Consider the following 27,243-nt stretch of genomic DNA (forward strand, 5'->3'; position numbering starts at 1 on the left):
CCAAAACTCCTTTTTTTTTTTTTTCTTTTTTTTTTTTACATTAGTATTGCTTTGTACAATAAAGAACAATAAGTACATACACGAGAGTCTGGGATTTTGAGACACCTAAATAATGATAACAACAAACTCATCTGGGGAAGAAAAATGAATCTAAATATATAATACAAGAATGAGAAAGGGGAGTCCAACAGTATAAGGCAGAACTGCATACCTCCTAGCACCTTTGCATTTTTCTGGACGAATGCTGACTTTTAATTCTATCAGTGCATTGCATTTATATAAAAAATATATATTTTTTGATCAAAAGTGCCATTTGGCATGTCAACATTTGAAGCTTATCTTTGTTGTCTCTTTTCTTCTTCAGCAAGGACAGGGCCAGTAAAGCAGTGTGTGTTAGTTACGCAAGTTCCTAAAAGGCACTTTACTGTTTTCATATTGGACAACAATGAGGTACATATGATATATGTCTAGGCTTCATTGCTGTTAAACAAATAGCACCATATTGTGTGAAATAAGTTGAAATTCAAAAGTCATTATGTATTTCTCATACAGACTTGACAACGGCTAACGTTTGAGCGCAGATCCCCTGCTTTCAAAGTCGACGGAGTCGGTTTCCTATTACAAATAAAGAAATGAAAAGACTCATTAACAACTGCTACTACAAATGGTCGGGATTCAACTGACAAGGCAAACTTTGCATGCAGTCAAATGCCTTTCTAAGCTGAATGCAGAAGTTATCCCTGATTTTTTTGATGCATATTCACTTTCAAATGTAGGTCACAAACTGACAGAAGATGACTTAAAAACAGAGGTCACATGCAGTTACCTCAGAATTCAGTAGGCTGAAGGCTTTCATAAGCAGAAAACACTACCTACTTAATCACAAGTTTGAAAACATGCTGAAATTTAGGCAGTAAAAAAAAAAAAATTAAACAAGGAAACTGAAAACCTTGGATCTGTGTAGGACTCAATGAATACAAATAATTCTGGTGCTGACTCCTCTAAATTTTTCTGACCTGCTTTCCTGCTTCCGAGGAAACCAGTGCTCTCCCCAGAATAAGCATGTGGGCTCTTTTAGTAGATTTACTGTCTGATAAAGACAATCACAGCCCCAGTTAACATCAGACACAGTGCTCAACCCTTCCACCTATTTATTTGGCAATTATCTCATAGACATTCAGAACTGGCTCAACATCCTCTTCAATTTGACTGAGACAGGCAAAGAAGCAGTCACATCTATGAGCAAAAGACATGAACAGAAGAAGGGTACCCAGGGTGGCAGCCTGGAATACTGTGGGAGAGGACGTTTGCCTGCACTCCAGAGGAACGTCTGCTAATCAGGTAAGCTTTGTAGACCTGGGAACTAGTCTATACACTAACATGCTAATAAAATTTGGAAGAAAGAAATGAGATTGTGTTGAAAAACACAGTTATGTGCACAAGCCCAGAACAAATACTACTATCACTGAATTCTGAAATTAGAACCTTAGAAGGACTGAAGAAATGCCTAAGACCTCTACTTTCAGCTGTATTTTATCCAGACATACTTCCTCCATCATTGCAGAGCAGCAAATAACAGTTCAGCTTACTTAGTTTCCTCCCTCTCCGTGTACAACACCTGCACTAATTTCAAGTGGTTCTATTACATGTTAACATCCACTGGGAGAAATGTTATGTTCTAACTTAATTTCAATCAGCATGTCAGCTTATCCCAGCTACGACTCAGTGAATATAATCAAACATAGCAGAAATTAAAACACTTTTAGATTATGCCAAAGAGTAAAATACCAAGTGCAAATGACAAACTATAAACACTAATGGAAGATACACTCATTAATTCCTCCCAGAGCTATGATAATTTTTCCTTTTTGTTATTAAAATCATTAACTATACTTACTAACCACACTGGGACACAGCCAATACTTCAACCATATTATTACACTCAAACAATACTTCTGTTATTCAGAGACAAGGCTTGACAGTCTCAAATACCAATAAATAAATCATGAACTTACTTGAACATCTCATTCCTCTCTATAGTGGCAAGCCAGAAGCTGTAAGCATTTGCATAATAATTGCAGGTGCCCCGGCCATGGCATTCAATGAAGGGAGCGCTGCGGAACTCCTCCAGGCAGGAACCGGGAGACGCCAGGGCCTGGCCAGAGCCCTCAGCACCAGCACTGGTATGCTAGAAAAATGCAAAAACCATCACTGAGGAAGGAACTTTTCAGCATTCCTGCTACAATTTCTGTTATCTCTCTTGCAAAAATACTTCTTTGTATGTCTCTCTTCATCCTCTCCTCATCCTGTTGTGTCTGTTGTTTATTTCCTCTGCTCAAGGAGGAGCAAGACGGTGGAGCTGAAGAGTTTCTAAGGTGGCAGTGGGCTGACTAGTTCAATGGCAGCACAGCACATCACCAACATGAACCTCAGGACAGATACATGCACAGAAATCTCTGAGGACTGACAGCAAAACCCAAGCTATATCTGTACTAGTAGAATGGAAGGGCATACTAACCACTATGGTGGACTATAGGCTGTCTCCTCAGACTATTCCATGGGCCTATGATTTTTGTAGCATGAAGAAAGCTAAGAAACTGGATAAACAATCAAAAATGCTATTTGAAAAATAAAGTTCCATCTATCAAAAGAAATGGGAAGAAGGCAGGCACTGATATGCTACTGCCTGAGGAGGCTGTCGCAACATAGATGCAGAAGGACCATCGAAAATTAGGTTTATTTCCTCTTTTATTCCACACTTGAATTCTGTGTTGGAGGTGTAAACAACAGAATATGCTGCGTACATTCCCCAGAAAATGAACAACAAACTGTTGTTGTGTTATTCTCATTTAATGCTTAGTCTGAATTGTTCTCAAGAAAGCGCAGAGACCTAATGCCCTCCTGAGACATAAAGTGACATGGTTAGCTTTCCCAGAGAGGGAGTGTATATCAAATACCTGAATGAAATGCTTTTCTCAGCTCAGAGTAAGCCCCAGTGCACTTACCATGACAAAGGAGTAACCAATCCAAAGGGAACTCCAGCCTTCAGGACATGGTGGTATCTGGATTGTTTGACTGTGAACAGCGATTACCATAGCAGGAGCTTCACACACAGAGCACCTAGAAGGACCAAGATGTGAATGAGAACGCATGAACGTGAAGCCTAAACCTCTTTATTTCTGAAGAGGCCACATTCAAAAAGTCTGAACTAAAAAATATTGTCACCTTCAAAAGCACATCAAAGATCAAACTTAAAAAAAAAGTAAAAATCTGCCTCTTTTCCATTTCTCATGTACTTAAGGACCACTTAACCACTTAAGCCTTGCTCATATTAGCCTGCCTAAGAGCACAGAACAAGAGACTTCTCATCTGAATATGTGTTTGTCTTTTGCTAATCCCATTTGCACTGTCCCTTAAAATACCTAATATCATGAACACCAGAGGCAAATGGTCTAACATCATAACTCAGCACATATCACTTATAAAATGATCTACTATAATCAGAGACAAATAGCAGCCATTTGCTATGGAGACTAGCTTCAGAGCAGGTAAGACTGCACTGGGCAAAGGATCTGGAGTAAAAAAGCCAACAAAAAAAACTCTTTTGAAGGCTTTTTATGAAGCTAGCAACAGTGCTATGCTGGGGAGCTGGCAGCTTGTGGGCAGGCTCCTGAGTCAGCAGAGGTGGAGCTGGTACATTAGCAGCACAGTTTAAACACCTGTCCTTAACATTCACACCTTATAATAAGCTTTAAATAGCTTTGGGGAGCACACAGGTCATCACTACATCACTGTTGCTGCCCACTGAGAACAGGGAGGCTCAGTGAGTGAGCACAGCCTGAGCTGCCTATACGGTGCTGCAGCCATGGGTGTAGGAGGTGGGTCAAGTGGTATGGACAGTAACTTCTGTCCATCCTTGCTCAGGAGATTGGTTTTCCTCTTGACTGTTTCTGAGTTTGCAGGCCTGAACATGGTCTTCACCAGACTGCAAGCTTATTCCAAGAAGACTGTGGTGACCCAGAATGGAGGGCCTGCCCAGAAAAGTAGCTGTTCAGGTTTCTGGTTGCAGGGAGTGCCTGAGACTGCTGCTGCCTGGGGAGGGTGGCAGGGATTCCATCTGTGTGAGGTGTGAGCAGGTGGATGAGCTGCCCAGCCTGGTGGTGGAGCTCAAGAACAAGGTACAGAGACTTAGGACCATCAGGGATTGTGAGCAGGAGATTGGCTGGTGGAGTGACTCACTGTTATGCTGGAGGGAAGGGTGCCAGGGAGATATCCCCAGAAAAGTGGTGGCCCCCCTGTCACAGTCAGACAGACCTGACTGAATGAGGAGGGTTGGAAGAGAGTACCAACTTGGCATCACAGGAGCTCTCCCTGCTGGCCTACCCCGCTTCCCCCAGGTCCCTTAAGCAACAGGTTTCAGGTGCTAGAAATTGAAGGGGAGGTGAGTGGGGAAGTGATGATCTGCCTAGGAAGGAGCCTAAGGCAAGGCCGTCACCCCCACACCTTGATACTGCCTCTGTGAGGAAGGGAAGAAAGATGGTAGTGGTGGGTGACTCCCTTCTTGGAGGAATGGAGAGCCCCATATGCAGACTGGACCCAAACTGTCGGGAAGTGTGCTGCCTTCCTGGGGTCTGGGTCAGGGACATAACCAGGAAACTCCCAACGCTGGTTAGGTCCACTGATTATTTTCCTTTACTCATAGTTCATGTGGGCAGTGATGAAATTGCCCAGAGAAGCCTAAGAACTAGAATAAGAGATTTCAGGGGCTTAGGGCATTTAGTTCAAGGAGTGTGAGCTTGAGTGATTTTTTTGTTCTATACCTTCATGGGCAGTGAGGGACATGGAGCGGGCTTGGAAAGCACAAGCAATGAATTGGCTCAGAGGCTGGTGTTGGGCCAGAAACTTTGGGTTCTTTGATCATGGGGCAGTTTACTCAGCCCCTGGCCTGTTGTTTATCCATGGAACCCACCTATCTCAAAGGGGGCAACGAATCCTAGCGCAGCAGCTAGCAGGGCTTATTGAAAGAGCTTTAAACTAGCTACGATGGGGGAAGGGGATAAAACAGCTAATGGTGATGACTATGTTGAAAAATAATGTTTTGTAGCTGGGAACGTACTCTATGAAATAGAGTTATTGTGCTCTTTGTACCTGGAAGGGTACAAGGGAAAATGCAAGGGAAAAAAATAGGAGGCATTATTTTCAGAGCAACCTACATACGTAACACACACATATGCATTTCAATGGTGTGAAAGCTACTCCACATGCACAAGAAAGCAAAATGCTTGTTGGTGCTTCACTGAGCAAGATTTTCAAAAGAGATTCTCAAAGCCACAAAATGTCATGTTTGATCATGGAACTTGAATAAAAGGAACCTGAATTTCTAAGATCGGTCATTCAAATTTTTCTGCAAGTCAGATCCCTTCCACCAATATGAAGTTAACACCCAAAGATGCAAGACCAACACAAACCAGTCACTCTTGAGAATCTGCCCACCTAATTTTCAAGGAACCTACTTCCTTTTTTTTTTTTTTTTTTTTTTTTTTTTTTTTTTTTTTTTGCCACTAAATCATGAGTATGGAGGACAAGCACAAAGCACAATGAATTCTATTATGCAGAAGTAAATATGAGATCTTTTGCAGTAGGAACAAGTAGATTTTCTGAACATATCAAAATATGAAGACTACAACCTTTAAATAATTTTAACTGTCCTTTTTCTTACATGATGTATACCAACCTGAGAAAGCACAGCCAACAATCTCCATTCTTATGCACATCATACAGCAAAAAGAGCAATCAGGAAGAGCTAATAAAGGTTAGAAGCAATTATGGAAATCTAAGTAATGCTTAGATTTACTGATTATCATTAGAGTTTTAGGCTGGGACTTCCCTTGGTCAGACTCTTGACTTATGAGAGCAGTAGAGTTTACCACACTACTGCTCACACCTCTGCCTTCAGCACTACACATGTTAAGCCACAATGTTTTCCTGAAAATTTAATATTGACCAAAATTTTAGGATGTTGGACTGATACAGAGCACTTATGTCCAATATAAGTGCCACCATTTATGCTAGCTGAGACTCTGGATTTATTAAAATATAGATTATTGATTTTGCAACAGTTTCCTATAAGTCAGATGGAAATAGATGCGTTCAAGCAGCCTGTCCAAAAGAAGCCTGGCAGTCTACTGTAAGATAAATTATGCTGCCATTTGCAGGGAGAAGAAAACCGAGCCCTGAAAAGTTTCTAGCTACAAAGAAAAGTTAAATTGTTTTGGACAGGAATTGTGAATAAATTCCAACCTTTCTCTCCTTCAAAGCACATCACAGCTTTTGCAAAACATTATTTCAAAGTAAATATTTTTGTTTCAATTAGACTCAAAACAGACTACCTTATTTGTTTGGGTTTCCTCCAAAATAAATTCATTTTTGATCAAAGTCTGAACTGAATACATTCACGCTTTGAGGCACTTCATCAAAAGAACTCAAATTTTAAATTGAAAGGCAAGAAATAAAAACTTGTATAATATGAGTCTTTTGCAAGGAAATAAAGTACCGTGCACACCTTTCACAGTTTTCATTTTATAAACACAACAGAATTTAAATTAAGTCATCACCTGCTGATGAATGGTCTGATACTTTCACCAGTGATAGGTGCCATACTCATTGGCATGGGCTCAGGAGTGGACAGCCAGTAGGAATAGTCATTCCTCGACGCAAAGTTACATACATTGTTGATATTGCAGAACAAGAAAGGCATAGTACTAAATTTACGGAGACAGCTCCCTGCGGTGCCTGAAAAGTGAAAGGTTACTTGTTAGCCTATTTTTGTTAAACCATTACCAGTTGCCAATCAAATGTTTACAGTAGCAGCTTAAAAGCAGACAACACTTGCTCCGAGGGGCCCAGAACAAATACTATCTTGATAGATAGTCTGGATATCCTAGTCTTGCCTGCACAATTAAAGAATAATTTAGACTGGAATAGATCTCTAGAAGTCACCTGTCCTAACCCCTGCCAATTGGATCACATTGCTCGGGCCCATACTCATTTGAGTTATGAGTATCTCCAAAGACAGAGATGCAACAATCTCTTCAGGTTCTTACTCCAGAGCCAGAACACAGCTATAGTGAACAATCATTTTTCTCACTAGAATATCTTATCCTTATGTCTGTTGCTTCTTCTAGTATCATTGATCCCTTCCGAGAAGAGTTTGGATCTATCTTCTATCTGCCCTCCCATTAGTTAGCTGTAGGTACCAGTAGAGGACTTCCCTTAAATTTCTGTTTCATCTGAGCCAACAGAGTTCCACTGTACCAATCATGCTCCATACAGCTTTACAAATGAAAGAAACATTTGGTTTGCTGAATTTGCATTCATTTTACTTGAATACTATTTTAGTCTCTCCTTACCCAGATCTTGGCCATGTGCTCTTTCATTTCCTTGTACGTAAAGCAGGGAGTAGCCATGGTAAATCAACCTTGTTCCAAATGGACACTGTGGTTCTTCAGTGGTTTGACTGTGTCTGGTAACAAGGAAGCCATGAGCAACAGATGCTGCACCTGGTGGGCCCATAGCTCCAGGTAAACCTTCAGGGCCAGGTGGACCAGGGATTCCTCTGGGCCCTACAATAGAAAGAGTTGTCTTTAATCTCTAGCATCACCTGGTATCTGAGAGTTGAATTTTATCTAGTTGTAATTATACCACATAACAGAATCTCAAGAATTGGTTTAACTATTAATAAACTTTAGAAAACAATTGAATTGTTCAAAACATACAACAATTTTTAAAACTTACCTTTTGTGAAACATTCAGATGTCAGTAAAATCTTGGAAGCAACAATATCTTAGTGATACTGTGACCATATTATCTTCCCTCTCTCTCATAATAGAAACACAGAATGGTTTGGGTTGGAAGAGACCTTAAAGATCATCTACTGGAATTTAACATCTATCTGCTTTTCCTGCAGCACCTGCGGACAGTTTCAGATCTTGTCAACCACCTGTGCTGTTTAGCTCTGCCTATATATCTAAAGAACTAAGAGTAGGTATTTCATACTTAATCTCTTGTGTTATTTTTCTATGAAGGCATCAAGTCTTCAAACAAGTCATTTGCTTACCTGGGGGACCATAAGGACCAACTTCTCCTTTTTGCCCAGGTCTGCCATCAAACCCTGGACTACCAGGTGGTCCAGGTACACCTGAAGGTCCTGTTGCTCCTGTTTAAAAACAAAGGATAGTTATTACTGAATTCTCTCTGTTACGTCCGTTCTGACTTCCAGCTTTTGATGTAGCAGACAGCACTGGCACATTTCTGCATAGACTATGCTCATTCAGATTCAGTGTTTATACTTCAGCAAATAAGTAGGTTAGAGCAGGTAAAATCATTGTAGTAGAAACAAACAGAACAGAAAAAATAAGCAGAGTGTGTGCTTCTAAAACAACTGGTGTTTGTCTGGATTATGAAAAGGAAAGACAGCAGTCTCTTCCCTCTGCTTATCATACAACACATTCAAAAATATACCACAAAAGGTAGGGTGACAAACAACAGAAAAACTAGAAAAACGAAAAACTGATTTTCAGACATCTATCTGTGTCTTCCTTTCATTAGTTTCAACATCAGCCGATGCTTTGAGTACTACATAAACTCAGTAAGTCCAACTTTGTGAAAAATAAATTAACACTACCAGTACTATACCGGACTTTCTGTGGCATATTAGTAGCTTTAGTAAGTCACAGCTGTCCTTTTCTTTAAAAAGTAACATTTTATTATTGCACTGAACTAACTGCTACAGAACAGCAACAGAACCCATACAAGCAAACGCATGCTGTGCCCAGTCACTGAGATAGCATACCCTACTTTCTAATCATAGAATCCTAGAATCACAAGGTTGGAAACAACCTATAAGATCATCTAGTCCAACCATCTTCTCATACTGCTACCACAAGCACTAAGCCATCTCTCACACTTCCTCATTCAGACACCTCTTAAAAACTGCCAGGGACGGCGACTCCACCACCTCCCTGGGCAGCCATTCCAGTGCCTGACCACTCTCTGAGAGAAAAAGTTCTTCCTTATGTCTAACCTAAACCTCCTCTGGTACAACTTGTGGCCATTACCCCGTGTCCTGTTCGTTGCCTGGGAGAAGAGGCCAAACCCCTCTTCACCACAGCCTCCCTTCAGGAAGTTGTACAGTGCAATGAGGTCTCCCCTGAGCCTCCTCTTCTCCAGACTGAACAATCCCAGCTTCCTCAGCTGCTCCTCATCAGACTTGTGCTCCAGACCCCTCACCAGTTTTGTTGCCCTTCTCTGGACACGCTCCAGGGCCTCAATGTCTTTCCTGTAGTGAGGGGCCCAAAATGGCAATGGGGCAGTAGTCACAAAGTTTGATCCTACCTTCAAAAGCGAATTTACATATTTTCTTCTGTATTAAATAGAAGGAAAAGTATCACTGTATTCCACCATAATTCCTTTTCCTCTTCTTAAAAAAATGATCAGGAATAAAGCTTTCCCTTAAAATCTTAATAGCTGAAGAATGCTTCTGAGCTCCAACTCTCCATGCCCTGTCACTCTGAAGGGTACATACTCCTGTGTAGTCTAGCCCTTTGCTCCCTTATTCCCATTGTGTTTTATTTTTGCAGTTCACCTTCTCTTTACAGGAATTGCAGTGTTTGGGCTAAGAGTGAAAGTTGAGGACCATGTAACAAATTTTCCCAGGGAGCCCTTTCCTCTCCAGGATCAAGGTGTTTTTCCTTAGGCTTGCCCTCACAGGGAGATATACAGCAATTAAGTTTGGATTCAAGGCTTAAGACAGAAGACACTCAACCAAATACCTCCTGGGAAGTGTTGCATGTCATCTTGTTTACCACTGATCTCAGATATGGGTGTGATGACTACAGAGAGAGCCGAAGAAAATCACTAGGAAGGCGTTTATTTCTGGCACTGCTTTGGAAGAGCTCTTTGAAGAGAAGTACTCTCTTCCTTCTCGGCTAACAAAACTTGAGTGGCTTATAAAAAACCGGATAGCGGTACACCAAAAATCTTCCAGTATCTAGCCTACCACTGGCCCATTTTTGCATTACTTAAAAGGTAACTCTACTGGCAAGTTACAAATCTCTCACCTTGCTGTCCTTTGGGACCTGGAAGTCCTGGGAATCCTTTGAGACCAACTGGTCCTACTGGGCCAGGTAAGCCAGGATCCCCTTTGATAAGCTGAAAAGCACCTGGGGGGCCCGGTGGGCCTTGTAAACCTGAAAATTAATAGAAAATTAATTAGTTACCTTATATTCCTATCTGAAGAATCTAATACTATGAAAACCTCAATATTGATCTTCCAAACTACCCAAAGCTCTACTCGATACTCAAAACTAATCTGAACAAGTAGATAGTGATACCACAGCATCTGTTTTCATATTCTACCTTTTTTATACCTAATAAAAGCAGGGTGGAGATATTGCATTGGTTAGTTGAAAATAACCATTTTAATAACAAAATCTGTGAACAAAGGAAATAACAGAAGGAGCAGCTAGTCTTCACATCATACCTTTAGATCCAGGAAGACCTTGGTCACCTCGCTCACCCTTGAGGCCTGGGAAGCCTGCAGATCCTTTTGGACCTGAAGCCAAAGAGAATGTTTATGTGAATACTCAATAGTTCCTTTATTTGAAAGCATAGGTTCAGAATAATCAGGTATGATCCCAAGAACCACAACTTTATTCACGCAAGTACCAAATGCCCTGTCACTAAAGAATCGATGACTGAATATAAGTTTCTCTTTATTTAATTAATGTTCTTTGTAAACTAGTAGGTTTTTTTTATATTTTTTTCTACATACAGTGTTCTCATGTATGTGATGACGACAGAACAACAATTTAGAAGACATGTTGAATCCATGTTTCCTCCAATACAGCCATAACACTTGCCTCTCCCACTCAAGAAAATCCTAAAGATTCTTGAGTGGTGATGTCCAAACAATGGAATTTGCATCTATTTTCTAAAGAACACCTGCACTTAAAATTGGTCAAGAAAGAGAACAGGATTTAAGAAGATTTAAAAAAAAAATAATAATAATAATAATTAAAAAAAAATCCCAATATTCTTGATTGCTTTTTGATGCAGCTTTCAATGTTCTGTTTCAAATGTCCTGTAAACAAAGTCAACACTCTCCAAGCTTTGTTGTTGCTGTTGTTTTTGTTTGGTTGTTTGTTTTTTGTTTTTTTTTTTTTTGAGAGAGAGAGAGAGAGAGGAAGAAATTGAAAGACTGATCCAGCTTTTTTGGAACATGACAAAGTTTCTCCTCACCTGGAACACCTGGGACACCTGGAGGCCCTAGATCACCCTTTTCACCAGCACCTCCTGGCAAACCAGGACTACCCTGTACAAGAGAGAAAGTGAAGTAGAGTTATCTTACACTATTGTGACATGACTTTGAAATAGCCTGTTTAGTTTTGGAAACCTATGAAAAAAATAATACGAGGGAAGAGTCATTACATTTATGGAATCATTCTCTGCAGTGATCACAGAAGAAGCTTCTCCTACATGAACAAGTTTGGTACCTTATTAAGCTATTTTTGCCTCACAAAATACTAGATCAGAATAAGGTATCTCATTAACAATATAGTTAACAAATAATTCTTCAGTCATACACCACACCATCATGAGAAACATTAGCAAGCACAAATATCAGCAAATGAGACACTAATTTCAGTGGTTCTCCACCAGACAGTGGACAGATAATCAAATAAGGTAATTCCAGATTAGAGCAGACTTAAAAACTTCTACAACCACGCATGGAATGAAATTAAATGTACTTAAAAATTTATAAACCTTTTCAGGTTTTCACTTTTCAATAGGGCCAAAACACTAAAGAACTTTTTAAACAATATGAAATCTTCCTTCGGCCTTCACTGTTACAAACTGCCCCACTGAAATTAATGACAAGTTCATAACAGCTTCACTTCAAGGAAAACCAAGCCCGTGTTTCAGAAGATACTGTAAATAGCTACTTACCTAACTGCCAACATGCTTTGCTTCTTTCATCTATTGCAGCTCACTTGCAAAACGCTTTCAAATACAGCTTAAAGTTTTTCCCCAACTAATTGCTAACCCAAGCCTGAAGCAACACAGTAATGACAGTCCCCTCTATAATATAATGTAGAACACGTGTAGAGGAAAGAAACAAAATCCCTTTCCTAAGTAAACTACCAATCAGAAGTTGGAGGTGTGACTTAAGTACTCAGTGAAAAATAACACTGATTCATCTCATTTCACAATAGCAGTAGAATAGATACACATCATCTAATGCAGGTTAGATGTTTATGTTAAGGTAAGAAAAATGGTTCCCTAATGTTTTCACTGACTATAAAGGAAGAAGAAATGACTATCTCAAAAATGAATGTCAACAGTAAGGATTCCTAAGTTAAATGAAAGAAATCCTACCCTTTGAGTGGCAAGGGAGGCATTCATAATGCCAAGTTACCTGGTTTCTTGTAGCCATATAACCACAGTATATAGAATTTTTTAAAGAAATGGCCCTTGCTTTGCATCATTACAGAGACTTCTGCAGCACAAATCAGAAATGCTTCCATTCATTGAGAAGACAGTGAATCAAGAGTCAGACATTCTCAGTAAAATTTGGAGCTTCTTAATAGCTTCTGGTTTAGTTTACAATTGTAAAATGGATTAATTTATAATGGGGTTTGCATTTCAGGATCTGACTTCTGCATTTCCTTTTTTTGGATAGACTTTTCAGATTGGTTGTATCACTCACTCATTATTTAGCTTAATTTCCTTTAGTTTAGTAAACCTTTAATTTGGGTTTCCAAGTACGAGCAGACCTCTACAAGTGATTTAATCTGATACCTAATCTGGGTAGTCACATGGAAAAGGATGAAGACATCAGAAACTCATCTTAAGCTCCACAAGAGGAAGTTTAGTATTGAAATAAGTCTCATTGGTGCATTTCAAATTGGACTGATGAACTGATGCTGAGCATTGTGGCTGAAGGACACTAAAGCATTTTGTTCTGATCGAAGACATGCAATCAAAATTCTTTGCCATTTCTCATTCTTAAAAAACAGTCTTGAAGTGGATTATCAGACTGCAAAAAACTTTAGAATTCCCAAATTTAACAGTTTGAAGGAAAAGTATACTGGAATGCTAATTTGATATATACTATGCTTAGAGCACATATCATAAAATGATGCTCTCAAAGACAAATAGCCAAGATCCCACATTTTGAAACTGACTTTACATTGTCAGCACTAAGTCCAAAGTCATTTTGAGCGTAAAGTATCATTATCATGAACATGAGACATCTGTGATTAATATACTCATTAATTATAAGAACCAGGTTTCTGCAAGTCTGGATAGCGTGCTGAAAGTTACTTACTGGCAGTCCCTGGAAACCTGGATCGCCTTTATCTCCTGGACCTCCAGGAGTTCCAGGCCAGCCATCACTCCCCTGCTCTCCTTTAGCCCCTTTCAGACCTGGAGGTCCTGGTGGCCCTGTTGGACCTGGTAAACCTACAGACCAGAGGAAAAGGAAAATATTTAATGGCAAAATTTGCTCCGTACAAGCAAGTACAGGGCAGTACCTTCTGGAGTTCGAGCTGGCTCAAAATGCAGAAAGGTAGAATTAAAATAATCATCAACAGTATTTCAAGAAAATATGCAGGAGAATCTGTTGCAGAGGTGTGCACAATTATCCATCTGATTGGGCACCTATCATCTGTTATGTCTGATTCATAGACAATAATGTACAGAGTTCTATATGAGCAGAAAAACATACTGTAGATTCTCAGGTATAAATGTGCTAGAAATGTATTTCAGCTCTACTCTGCTCTCCTCCTTAACCTCCAGCACAGAGTGTTTGTTATGGTAAGGCCACACAGGCAATTTTTAAAAAGATTAACACTCCAGGACAGAGGAACATACAGCTGTGGCTGCCCCAAATGAGTAAATAAAGCCTAGAGGGAAACAGACGGAAATGAGAGGCAAACTTCTGAATGTCAGAAGAATTTCTGGAAAAAGCTAACAGCCTGAGGATATCAAATCTGTCTGTCCTATGACAGAATCCCAAACTGCTTACGAAGGATAGCTGTTCCTTGGTTTCTGAGAAGAGGATAAAAAAAATATTAATTAGTGGGAAAATTGATTAACAGCAATAGATTAAGACGAAGAATTACCTGGTAGGCCAGGTTGGCCTTGGGGTCCTCTGTCTCCTTTAGGACCCTCAATTGCACTTCCTGGTAGTCCAGGAAGACCTTGGTTGCCTTTAGGGCCTGGTGGGCCAGCATACCCTTGTTCTCCTTTTAAGCCTGGAATCCCTGGGATTCCTGGGGATCCTGGGAAACCCACTTCTCCTTTCGCACCTAAAAGTTGAATAGAAACCCAAAATTTGATTAGAGAAAAGATCACAGTCAATGAAATGTTCTCCTTTATTATCTTCTTATAATAAGCTTTATTTCTTAAGAAAATATTAACCTTTCCTTTATATATTCGCATAAAAAATGCATAACTTCAGGAAAAGTGTATTATTCTCTATATCATTGACATGAAATGAGAAAAAAGAGTAGGTTAACCAAAATATCTTTTGTTAGCTAAACTGACCACTGGGATATTTGCATTCACTATAAAAACAGATGAACCTTTAATATCTCTGTCAGCCCTTCCATGAGGAAGAAAACCCCTTGAATCCTTATTTCATTACAATTATTATTGTCACATGCAAGTAATTAATGCTTTACTTCAATAAGCACTAAAGAACTTGCTATTGGAGAGAAAGGGAGTATGCTTACTATGACCCAGATAAAACTTAGTACTTACTTTCAAGATTGTACAAATACTGAATATTTGCAATTTAGTTGAATTTTAGATTACAATTTAAGAAAAAGATATAGAATAGCTAGTATAAAGCATTATAGTAAGAGAAATAAAATGCATAAAGAATACTTCCCCAGCTCCTTGCCTAAATAGAAGAGAGACTTGCTTTTTGGAAATACAATACTTTTGGAACACAAATGATAACAGTTGGATTTCTACTTACTCTAAGACTAGGTGTTTTTAAATGACCTGTGTTGGCAAAATGCCCAAAATGGGCAGGATGGGAAAAGTGATTTCATAGTCTAGCATCTTACATGCCTTACTGAGCTGAGACTAGAAAATTTGCTTTTTAAAATAATTCTCTAATGCAAGAGCAATCAGAGTGACTGTTAATTCTCCAAGATGGTAAATACAATGTTCTAAAGTGATGGTTCATCACTATTGATTATCTACACAAGTATCCTGTACTTACAGGATGAATTACATAAGACAGTGATGTTTCAAGCTGATGTGAATTCTCCTGAATCTGTCATGACACAGATTTTATAGATGGAAACTAGATGAATCTTTTTTATTTTCTGCACTTTCAAAATTGAAAATCCTTTAATTGTATTCAACTCTTTTTCTTAATCAGTGACAGTCTGATGGAGTTTCAGTACTGTATCTATTGCAGTCTAGTTTCTAGGACGTACTTATTTCATAAGTGGAACATGGTGCATACAGACACTTTGAACAAGTACGGACTCAAACTGATCGAGCCAATCTCGCAGCTCAATGTACTGACACATGTTGTGAAAACCAGAAGTGGTCTTCAAATTGTGGTAACGACGTGCCTATACTCAACGTAGTAAGCTTTGAGTTCAGATAATGATAGTTTTCAGTAAGACCTCATTTGGTCTCTGATTTTTGGCACCTCTGCACCATGCTCCTGTACATAGTTTAGACGTGCTCTACTGAGCTACAGAGAATATCTATTTTAGCAATAAATATGATTGTATCAAGGCTGCACAACAGACTCAAAGAAAATAAATGACCGTGGTATCTTGACCACAAACTGTTACCTTAAGCTGTCTAGTGCAAAGGTTCTTACCAGACCTCAATTCTTACAAAATTAGTAGGAAAACAGAAATAATTGGAATCAAAAACACAGCACACAAATACAGGAGTTATTTATATTACCTCATCACAGCACAGCTTGCAGTAAATTCCACACTATGAGTAATTACCTATTTTAGGGCATATCTAACTCATGTCCAAGATGCTGCCACTGTAACAGAAATTAGTATTTGAGCCTCTGAGTTTCTGCCTGCTCTGAAAAGGTATAGCATGTAAAATAATGAAGTAACAAGTATGTCTGAATGACAGAATTATGTTTATAGAAAGTTGGGAGGGAGGTTGGCCACTTGCTCAAAGAAGTGTTTTACCTTTATCTCCCTTTGCACCTGGAAATCCTGGAAGTCCTCTACCTGGAACACCTGGAATACAGGGGCAGCAGAAGATGAGAAGATAGGACAGCTATTACACTTGAGCTGTAATGAACAAAACTCTATTCAACAAACATTAAATCTAAATAAACAGTTTATACAAAAGTTCTTCAGGGCATAGGCCATCTTTGTTGCATGATTGGAGTGCATCAAGCACAATGGATCCTGTCTGAAAATTCTACTCTAAGGGAAGACAATACATTATTTCCCAGCTGACTTGCAAAGGGAAACTAATTCCAAAACATAAAAATTTTTTAAAGTAATGCTAGCTTTTGTGAAAAAGAATCGTTCACAATTACACCAATTAAACACAGTTGCTCATCTGTATCACCAGCTTTACAGAGGAATGATAGTCAGTAGTTTTCAGTACTAATTCATACTAATTCCATTTTTCTAGGTTCCAGGTTAAGGATAAAGTATCTCAAAACCAGCATATTCTTCTCTCAGCTACTCTTGCTTAGCCAGTTTGAGCATTTTTGTGACACATAAGCATAACATGACAATCACAGTACCTTGTTCACCCTTTGCACCAGCTGTGCCTGGAATCCCATCATAGCCTGGTTCACCCTTCTGACCAATGGCACCAGCAGGACCAGGAACACCAGGTTCACCTGAAAAACCATTGCCATTTTCATTTTACCTATGAATCAGACTTGTTTTTACACACTTTTCTCTCTAAATGAAAGATTAACTTATTCTTCTCTTCCCACAAAGATCAGAGATAACGTATGATGACTGAAGTGTAACTTTTCTCTGAAGTTATTTCTGAATTAAGCCAGCACAAGTCAGGGCTCAACTACTCTGAGTTCCACATAGATAATTTCAGTGAATCCCAGAGAGTTTTGTGTAGGAAGTCCTGCAAAGACTTGTGAATCACATGGCCCACATTCCATGAGGTGGTGTATCCTATGGTCACCAAACTAAGAACAGTAGGCGCCAAGTTCAAAAACATTGTTACACTTCTGACAACAATGAAGTTATGCTCCTTGTCTTTGTAATGATGCTCAACACGGTGATTCAGGTTTGGGCCCATTTATTGTTTTTAAATACACTCAAAACAAATGTAACTAATGATTATAGCAATAACTAGTCTTGCAGAGGGTAGTAAAATCCTTTCCACAAACAGTGTTAACAGCCATGTGCTACACTGACTCACATATACCTGGGAAATAGCACCGTGTGTATTCCTCCATGAAATGAACAAATATAACAGGAAATATCTGAGCCAGAATGAACGTAGAAGGCCACAGTATTTAGTTTAGCTACTGCTTGGAGGTGAATAATACTTTAAGGAGCATTTTATGTTTTATAGTTCTCCTCTACCTGGTTCTCCTTTTAAACCTGGGATGCCACTTAAGCCAGGAAGTCCTTTTTCACCCTTTGCTCCATGGAGGCCTGGGCTCCCTAAAGAAAGCAAGAAAACGTGGGTTCATATGCTGAAACTAAGACTGAAAATATTTGTTTCACTGCAATTTCTGTTTTATCAAAGCATTCAAAACTTGCCTGGAAATCCTGCCATGCCAGGGGATCCTTTGGGACCTGGAGAACCCGGCATTCCTGGAATTCCTGCATTACCCTTTTCACCTTTGTCTCCAGATAAGCCTGGACTACCTGTTCTTCCTGGTTCTCCCTAGAAGTAGCAACATTATAAAAACCGCACATTAATTCATAAACAACATTTTCTGCTCGCAGTGGTAGACATCACTCACTCTTAGATACTGGATTAAAAACAATTTCACTCTTTTTCCATTCAGAAACAAAGTAATATAAGATTAAAGTGAGCATTAAATTCCACTATCAGAAACATTGACTTTTTAGCAATTGCTTAATAGCTGCGCATGAATACGAGCACTCTTCCATGCATTTTTGTGATGGATTTTACAAAGGCTTTTCCAAATTAGCCTTATAACTTGCTGATTACACTTAATCATCTTAAAAAAAAAAAAAAAAAAAAGAAAGAAAAAAGTCTTTTTTAAGACTTCAGTAAATTTACTGCCAGATTAGTAAGCTTTATTTTTACAATTTTTACTTATAAATTCAGGATTACTGTCATTGTGTAACTAGAAAAAGCAAGGTGAAACAAATGAGAATCCTATTAGAATACTGTTATAAGTGCAATTAACTTCACAGACTATAGTAATACAGTGCTGTTTTCTGTATTATCTGAGCATTTTTACAGCTTTTTTCAGCTTCCCAATATCTTTGTAAAAGTACAGAAAAAATACTTCAGCATCCCTATTTGATCTGTCTGTAAGAAGCCTTTTAAAAATTTATTTCCTCAGTGTTTTTAAAAGTTCTTTCCCTCCTCCACATTTCTAGCAATGTAAATTTAGCTTATTCTGGAGAGATAGAATAAATGAAAACTCTCAAAGTAGTGGTCCCATCAAATAGAATTCCTCTAAATCTGCATATATTCAAGTTTTTCATCAGGTATTTAAATGAGCATAATAGAACATACAACAAAATAGCTTAAAGGCCAAAGGCATCTTTTAAAATGAGTTAGTCAGCAGAAACAAGATAATTGAAGCCTTAGGGGTGTAAGTGAATACCTTCTCACCAGGAGATCCTGGAAAGCCAATTCCAGGAAAACCTGCTGCTCCTTTGTCTCCTTTTTCACCTTTTTGCCCAGGGAACCCTGGTGTGCCTGGTGAACCTGGTATTCCAGGCAGACCCTTTTCTCCAGGTGTTCCTAGCAAGAGAAAAGGAAAAATGCGTGTATGAGAGTTAGTGGCACCTTAGCAGTATTGACAAGGCTTTTTCAGCTATGCCTAAAATACTTAGAGCTAGAAAAGAAGTATATCTAATTACAGTAGCTAGTAAGTTCAATTCTGAGATCCATCACCTTAAGGGGACTTTTTATGGAAAGATAAACTCTCCTGATAAGAGAAGTTCTAATCTTGGGTTAGTAGAAAACAGAGCTATTGATAATAATATGATTTGAAAAAAAGTTTGTGTTGCTTTGATTCATATCTAACAGGACAAGAGTGACAAAGAGACTTTGCTGTAGCAGATTTTCCTGTGTCCCTCCACCATTTCTGTTTTCTATCTTTGATTTCCTAGATAGGCAGAAGGCCATCTGAATGGAGATAAAGTTTCCTTGTTGAGACCAAGTTTATTCTTCACTCTGTTCTTTACAAATCCTTTCCACCACGACAACCCCAAAGCACTGCAGTTTGTAAATAGTGTTCAGTACACTGGAACTCACTGAACTTTTTAGAAGGGGGAAAATACACTAGAAGCTTAAAGCAGTTCACATGCTAGCAGAGACAGAGAGACAGACAGACAGATACCACTTGAAAAACTGCCCACTTGCAACAAAAGCATAAATACTCCATATGCCCTTTCTTTTCAGAGCACAAAGTACCACTTACTACCCAGTTAAAGGACTTACACATAGAAACTTAAGAAGCTACTGAATGAGAATTATTTGTATGCCAAGAAGAGGACTGAAAAAGCAACATCTCCAGCGCCTACAGTTCAGGCACTGCAAATACTTTCTCTGTTCAGTAGATCCACATCAACTAACACTCTATATAGGCTTCTCATAAAGTTCCAGATTAACTTAAGGAAAAAAAAAAATTCTTAGCAGTCAGTACCTGGCAAACCCATTTCACCAACTGATCCTTTTTGTCCTGGAATTCCTGGATCTCCTGGGTACCCTGGGGGACCCTGATCTCCTTTTGGTCCTAAGGAGAGCAGAGAAATTAAGAGTTCCATTAGTGAACATCATTTACAGTACTTTATTTAACAACCTTTAACAATCTATTGCTAGCTTCAGCCATACCTGGTTGTCCTGGAGTACCAGGTTCACCATCCCTTCCTGGAATTCCTGGTTCTCCATATTCCCCACGTAACCCTTTTTCTCCTGGTAGCCCAAGGTCCCCTAGACACCAAGAAGACAAACAGATGATTTTTAGCAAATATGTCATGACATATAATGGTCCTTCTAGTAAATTTTTGTCACTGTTGCTTCTTTCTTCTGATCAAGGGAATGGACGTATTCAAGCATCATGTACATTCTACAATAGAGTCACACCTGATTAAAACACAACTCTCCAGTCAAACCAGTGTTGAGAGAAGACTGCAAACTGTTGAGAGAATTAATGAGTTATTTTTTATGTGCCAGACAATAAAAGGTATTAACAAAAATTACTTGATTTGGCTGTTCTGCTGTCTAAGCAGGTATTTGTGAGCAACCAGTTCACAGGCAGAAAAGTCCTGTTTCCTTAGTTCTGCCTAATGGTAAAACACCTTTAACGTTATAAACTTCTTTATACACATGTAACCACTGTGTCTGATATTGATTTCTGGAAAGGAAATAAAACTATCAACCAATCAACCTACAGACCTACAGCAGAAAAGAAAGTAATGAAAAAACAACCTATGTAGATTCGTTTAAAATTAGTTTTTCACAACCAACAACTGTACCAAGATCAGGAGCAAATGAGAGAAAGATACCCAAGTGAAACTGTTACAGGCTAAGAGCCTCACCAAATACAAAAATGCTGTGAGAAGCTGCATCTCAGTGTAGAAGCAGATGCACTCCACACTTGCCCCTGCCCTTCCTCGCAGTTTCTGACACTAGGCTGTTCAAGCTGTCTGTTCACATCCTATGTTTCTTTGAATCTCAGACAGGACACAAGAGCCCAGGTCTCACTTTGATGAGTAGACAGACATGGAGAGAACAGATAGCTAGACTGGGAAACTCTCCCGTACTCACAGTTTAAATATAGCAAAGTATAGTTATTCACTGTGAAACTGGAAAGGAGTCTCAAGGGCTCTGTCCTGAGCCCAACAGAGAATTTATTAGGGTAGTCTGTATATTTCACCACACTGGATAGGCATGAAAAGAAGAGAGGATTAGCTGTGAAAAGGTTTTGAAGAGTTGGAGAACAGATAGGAAATAATCATCATGAAATTTAAAAAGTGCAATACACTACATTTTTTGCAAGGAGTGTTCCAAAAAGGTAAGTAGTAGTCAAGGAGAAAATGATTAAGGATTATAGCTAATCACAAACCAAGTCAGCAACTAAATCAAATAAGCATCAAATAAGGTAAATTTCCTTCCAACAGGACCTGAGTTGAATTACTTCAGTTGTTTCAGCACAGTGCACTGCAACTTGGAAGTTGGGAAGAATTCAGAAGGGGTAAGAATTGTAATTACTTCAGAAAAAAAAGATGAAATTTTAAAGATTTAATGGAAGATTACATTATCTCTGTAGCTCCCTTCCATCTCTCAGGTTGCTATCAGATGGTCTTTAAAGCAACGCTGTTTCTATTATTTACATGAAAGACATGCTTTACTCTTTAAACAAGCTCTAGTTTCTTCCATCCAACCAAAACTCTGTCTGTGTTTAGTCTTTATTTCTATGAAGTTGAGGATGCTAGAAAAAGATTTGCATTTTCTGTGTGAAATTCTTAAACCTTGTTTTAAAACCTGTTATCTAAAGCTAAGATACAACTAAACTCAAAGTGCCACTGCTCTAACTGTACCTAATTAGAGACAGAAGTTACCTTTTTCTCCAGGATCTCCTTTTTGGCCTTTGAGACTAACCATATCCATGGTGTCCATGCTTCCAGGTATTCCCGGAAGACCAGCTTCACCTTTATCCCCTTTGACACCTGGATCACCCTGTGGTCCAACCACGCCTTTCAAACCTTGGCTACCTGTAAAGCACAGAACATTATAGTGGAGTATAAAATTTTGCAGAGGTATTTAGTAGACAAGAACAACTATTTATTCAGACCTTGAGCATGGGCTAACATGCTCTGGAACACCTATCTCAGATACAGATTTTTTTAATGCAAGGACTACACAATATCTCTACTGAAAAAAAGTGGTATTTTTTCCTACTTCACAGCCATTAGTTTTAGACTCTCTCAAAACAGTGGCAATAGAAGCTTAAGAATCATAGAATCATAGAATGGCCTGGATTGAAAAGGACCAAAATGATCATCTAATTTTTACCCCCCTACTATGTGCAGGGTTGCCAAACACTAGAGATGGCTAAGAATTTAAAAATAGGGTACCAATTGATATGAATTAAGTCCCTCCTGCTGGCTATTTATAACTTAAAACACAGCATTTTTCTGGGAGAAATACCCATAGCATGCTCTTACCTAGCCAGTCCTTATGTTGTTGAAGAACAGACCAGAAATCTTGTCTCAGTGCCCAAATACATGACTGTTCCTAGGTTATGGCTTTCTAGATTATACCATTTCTAGCTTACAGGGATGTTACATGACATAAAACATTCCTTAGGCCAAGCATATGCTGTAGTAGGCATAAACGGGGTATCAGGATGTGAAGCATCAGGACCTCCCCTGCTCTGTGATGGATATATGACACATGCTTTAGGGGCGTAGATGAAGCAGGTAGGGCATATAAACCACTGTGTAGTTGCAATAAACGCCATTTGCTGCATCCTCATATTGGTGTCAGTGTCGCAATAGCCCTTTTGTTAGTCCTAGGTGGACTGAACCTTCAAAATGGGGGACAACAATTGGTGCCCCATGTTGAGGAACGAACTCACGACCTTCAGTTGATCATAGAAGGGTTTCAAGAGTCGGGGTGGAATTCCTAGGGCACGTAACAATAGCAATCAGGACTTCCTAAGTAACATCGCTAAGATCTTGACCCAGGAAGTGTAGACCCGTGTGGATTGCACTGAAAACAACCACCACAAAGGTCGTGGCTTGGCATCAAGGGTGCAGCCCAAGACAGCAGCTGCACCGGCCTCGCATCGAGTTGATCAAGAGCTTGATCAGGGTCCCACCATGCCAATGACCCTCCCATACAACTTTGCAAAATTTCATGCCATGCGGCGGCCATCTCGTGAGTGAACTCTCAAGGTTCCCCTGTATTTGGTTATTTTCAGACTTGTCTTCAGCTTCAGAGAAAAAAGTTGATTTTAAAACATTCTAGAAAATTTTGAGAAAATCTCTGTCTTACCTTTTTCACCAGGCAACCCTCGATCTCCAATTGGTCCAGGAGTCCCTGGCAACCCGGGAGTTCCCATTACTCCCATTTCTCCTTTGGCTCCTGAAATCAAAATGAAAGAGTGAATAACAGAAATAAAGCAAGCACTGTAAAGAAATACAAGAAGTGGAATGATTTACTCCCAGTTATATTAGGGATTACTCAAGGAAAAATGCTGCAGAAAGGATGATCTAATCTAAAGTAGCATGACAGAGAAAGCAACAGTAAAATAGTGTTACAAAAACCAGAATAAAACTATTTGTAATAGGTTCTTGACAGATTGTTAAAACTTCTGAATATAGTAAAACAGTGTTGTCATCAACAAAAGCTTTATTAAAACCACATTCTATCACTGACTAATCATCTTTCATTACTGCAGATTAAAGCCTCATTCCTGCAGATAGCTGTATTTCATCCACCAAAAGATTTCAATATGAGGTTAAAGCTACACATCTACAGAAAAACTTTGTCGATAGCAGCCCATACGTTTTCCCTAAGCTCAGGTTCTTTGATGGATCAATTCCTAATTGAGGGAAGGGGCATGCTAACAGGACTTAATAAAACAGTTGTTGAAGACACCAGTTTCCAAGGTAGATTACTTCCCAGAAGTAAATATGTTTACCTGCTGATCCTTTCAGTCCAACAGATCCTTGTGGACCTGGCAGGCCAGGTAACCCCACAGACCCTGGTACTCCAGGCTGGCCCTGGCTACCTTTATCGCCTTTTGGTCCTGGTCTATCTAGACCTGGGATACCAGGGAAGCCCCTTTCTCCTTTTATTCCAGGAAATCCTATGAAAAACAAATGACATGGGATTAGTCTTTAGAAGAAAACAGGGAACATAGTTGACAAGCATACCCAAGAATGTTCTCAGAAATTTCTGAATGAAGAGTTGAAGTCAGTTTCTCTATTTACATCAAAAGAACAGAAATACTGCTCGTTTCCTGCCTGCAGCCTCAATCCTGTATGTATTAGCCACAGCAACTTGAGGAGACTGAACAAAATGACAGGCATTTTTTCAGACTTTGCTCTGCTTTATAGAGCAGATGGATGAGGTCTTCTGCCATGCTCTTCGTGGCCCCATCACAGATCTTATATTGCAAAGCAGTTCATTGCAAAGCAGTGTCAAATATCAACACTGATTTACGCAAAACAAACAAACAAACAAAAGCTCTTCCGATCATCAGCATGGGAGCATTTTTCTCTTACCTGGTGGTCCTTCGGGTCCCGGCTGCCCAGCGGGCCCTGGCAATCCTGGTGGGCCCACTCCTGGTGAGCCTTGGGGGCCTGGCAAGCCTTGTAATCCAGGGAGGCCTGGATCTCCTGTTGGGAGACAGAGACCAGAGTCCTTGAGACCTTGTTTGCTGAGAATGTTGGACAGAATGCTGGACTTGGCCAACAAGTTTCCAAATTGGAAAACTTGGCCAAATTTCAGACTTTAATACCTTCTGCCTGGGCTCAGGGAAAGGGTTGCTTTTTGGTGCTTGCCATTTGCTAGTAGTTGTGGTAGGTGAAAAGGAGGAGAGAGAAACTAAAAATGAAAACACCTTGGGAAGCCAGTAGGATTTAAGTGGCTTTTTGCTGCTTCTACAGAGGAGTAACTATAAAAAAGAAAAAGAAAGACAGAACTGTATTTTATTTTTCTGACAATATTACCTCTGAATCCTTGTTGTCCAGGTACACCCGGGAATCCTTGTTCACCTCGTAAGCCAGGCAGCCCTGGATTTCCTTTTTCTCCAGGGATGCCAGCTGGGCCTGGGATGCCTGGTAATCCTTTAGGACCAGGGAGACCCACTCCAGGTTCACCCTAGCCATAAAAACACGACAGATTAGGAATCAGTACATAAAAAACCAAGAACTGATTCAATGAATGCATTTAAACTATTCAGAAAAATAACACTACACATGACTTCAGGGGATAAACACAAGCCATTCTGAGTTAACATCAAGAATTTATCTACTTTCCTCTTTTGCCTGTACAGTGAGAAGAAACACAAGATAAAGGACAGTTTGGCCAACACTTTTTTTTTTTTTTTTTTTTTCAATAAAAAGCAGGATATTTGCTCAGAGTCCTGTTCATATGAACAGTCACAGAAAACAGCATCAGCAGCAGACACTTACTTTTTGTCCTTGTAAACCTGGTGTGCCTGGAAAACCATCCAGGCCAGGGGTTCCAGGAGTTCCTGGCAGACCAGGTGAGCCAGGCTGACCTGGAAAACCTACAAAAGAAAGCTCATATTATTACTACCTGTCCCTGTAAGCATTCCCTATTGTTTCTTCACACCTCTAACTGAACTACTCGTGCCCTCGGAGGGTCATGCTTAAGAGGTCTGTGTAGTCTCTTATATATCAAATTTCTAGGGATGCCAGCATCCAAACATCAGTGTTCTCAACAGAGGGCACTCTGTGATTCTGTGAACATAGATTTAAACACTGAGCTTCATGCCACAAAGAAATAAATTCTAAGTGCTCTTAAACCCTTGTGGGTTAGCATTATTGAGAAACATCCTATCTGAAAAGCCGTATTCCAAAAGCCTTCCTCAGAGAGGGCAACTGTAGGGGAACTGTTCGGTCAGAGCTTGAACTGTTGATTGAGCACTTGGTGAAGGAGTGTGGCTGGCCCACACAGGCATATTATTTGCACCTGCAATCCCTGCATGACAAGACCCAGGGTGGAGCCATCCTGGACTTGTATAAGGGCCAGCCACTGAAGGGAGAGCATCTCTTGGACCTAGGCTGCTTTCCTAAAAGAAGTGCTGCACAGCCAGAGAGCCCCTTCACCAGCTGGACGAGTTCCATTCTTTTTTCTTAATACAACTATTGGCCTACCTGTGAATACTTAGTCTGGTATCATCAAGAACCTGTCAGAAGCAATTTTGCTACTCTGTAAGCAGAACAATGACTCAATATGTGAGATTTAAGACTGAAGGATACACACCAGAAGCCATCTTGGAGTCAGCACCTTCTGATCAGTATATGTAGCCTAACATGTCCTACACATATCTTTGTGGGTCATACATGTTTCTATGCCACAGCTGGCTCCTGGGCTGTGCCTTCTGAATGCCAGAAAGAATACAGACACTATTCTGCAGATCACTTAAAGGTAATCCTTGCTCAATACCACCACACATTCAGTAAATTGAACTGAAGCTCCTTTCCTACCTAAAGATCTGAGGGAATACAAAATTCCACCTTTAAGCCAAGCCCCAGGGAAAGTCATGGGGCAGAGTTGCATTGAAGGAAGAATATTGAAGGAAGAGTATTTGAAAGAAGAGTGTTTTACATATCATTTCATTCTCATTGGCATCGAAGAGCATGCAGTAATTCTTTTCTGGATGCTATGAAACTCTTCTGTTCAATGTCATGGCAGTTTTGGATGAACTAGAGGTCTTCACAGGTAGATCTGCCTTTTCTTTTCTAAAAGTCTTTCTGACCCTCCGAGTTTGTTGTGTGGGGAATCTCAGTAAATGGAATAATAATGAAGACAAAAGGGTCTAGGAGTTGAGGTGTCTGTTGAAAGATCAGTCATCTAGAGCAGAATGAGGAGCTGCAGCATTATAAAATATATTTCCTGAAAATCCTAAATGAGAATACAAACATTTAGACTCTATTCTATGCACATACCCTGACAATGGCCATTCAAGGAAGCCTAATTTTATCTAGATATGCCTGTATTTTGACCAAGTCACTCACATCCATCTGGGATGCGACAGAGGTGCTAGTGCTGATTCCAAAAAAGTCATTATTATGTCAACATGTTTGGTTTTGTTTTCTTTTTTACCAAACTAAGCTGAGCCTCATTTTTTCAAAAAGGCCATCTCATCTCTCAGAAACCTCAGGTGTTGCATTGTAACATGCACTGTATTGCTTTCTGTTCTGGCAGTAGTGTTGACACTGCTTGTATGTGCACTACATCACTGCACAAAGCAGGTGTGCCTTGAAATATCCTTATTGTGGTTAT

The 27,243-nt window shown here is 39.6% G+C and overlaps 1 protein-coding gene across 2 annotated transcripts in view; it reads right to left on the reverse strand.

The window, feature by feature from the left end:
* Positions 1-27,243, reverse strand: part of COL4A1 (collagen type IV alpha 1 chain) — a 109,589-nt gene continuing 82,346 nt past the window's right edge. Inside the window, exons 29-52 of one of the 2 annotated variants that reach the window (XM_048933910.1) lie at positions 25,404-25,501; positions 24,939-25,089; positions 24,492-24,605; positions 23,906-24,073; positions 23,257-23,346; positions 21,819-21,971; positions 20,089-20,187; positions 19,901-19,990; positions 18,854-18,993; positions 17,808-17,934; positions 17,628-17,708; positions 16,817-16,915; positions 16,245-16,295; positions 14,184-14,369; positions 13,388-13,521; positions 11,299-11,371; positions 10,541-10,612; positions 10,119-10,247; positions 8,117-8,215; positions 7,410-7,622; positions 6,615-6,792; positions 3,006-3,120; positions 2,016-2,188; positions 1-615 (exon numbers count right to left, since the gene is read on the reverse strand). In XM_048933910.1, the coding sequence (XP_048789867.1) occupies positions 534-615; positions 2,016-2,188; positions 3,006-3,120; positions 6,615-6,792; positions 7,410-7,622; positions 8,117-8,215; positions 10,119-10,247; positions 10,541-10,612; positions 11,299-11,371; positions 13,388-13,521; positions 14,184-14,369; positions 16,245-16,295; positions 16,817-16,915; positions 17,628-17,708; positions 17,808-17,934; positions 18,854-18,993; positions 19,901-19,990; positions 20,089-20,187; positions 21,819-21,971; positions 23,257-23,346; positions 23,906-24,073; positions 24,492-24,605; positions 24,939-25,089; positions 25,404-25,501 (2,915 nt within the window). In that variant the 3' untranslated portion in view covers positions 1-533. Of the gene's footprint in view, positions 616-2,015; positions 2,189-3,005; positions 3,121-6,614; positions 6,793-7,409; positions 7,623-8,116; positions 8,216-10,118; positions 10,248-10,540; positions 10,613-11,298; positions 11,372-13,387; positions 13,522-14,183; positions 14,370-16,244; positions 16,296-16,816; positions 16,916-17,627; positions 17,709-17,803; positions 17,935-18,853; positions 18,994-19,900; positions 19,991-20,088; positions 20,188-21,818; positions 21,972-23,256; positions 23,347-23,905; positions 24,074-24,491; positions 24,606-24,938; positions 25,090-25,403; positions 25,502-27,243 lie in introns of both variants that reach the window. The other variant, XM_048933907.1, reaches the window with a different exon arrangement.

Source organism: Lagopus muta, chromosome 1, assembly GCF_023343835.1.
Source record: "Lagopus muta isolate bLagMut1 chromosome 1, bLagMut1 primary, whole genome shotgun sequence".
In the NCBI taxonomy this organism is placed as follows: domain Eukaryota; kingdom Metazoa; phylum Chordata; class Aves; order Galliformes; family Phasianidae; genus Lagopus; species Lagopus muta.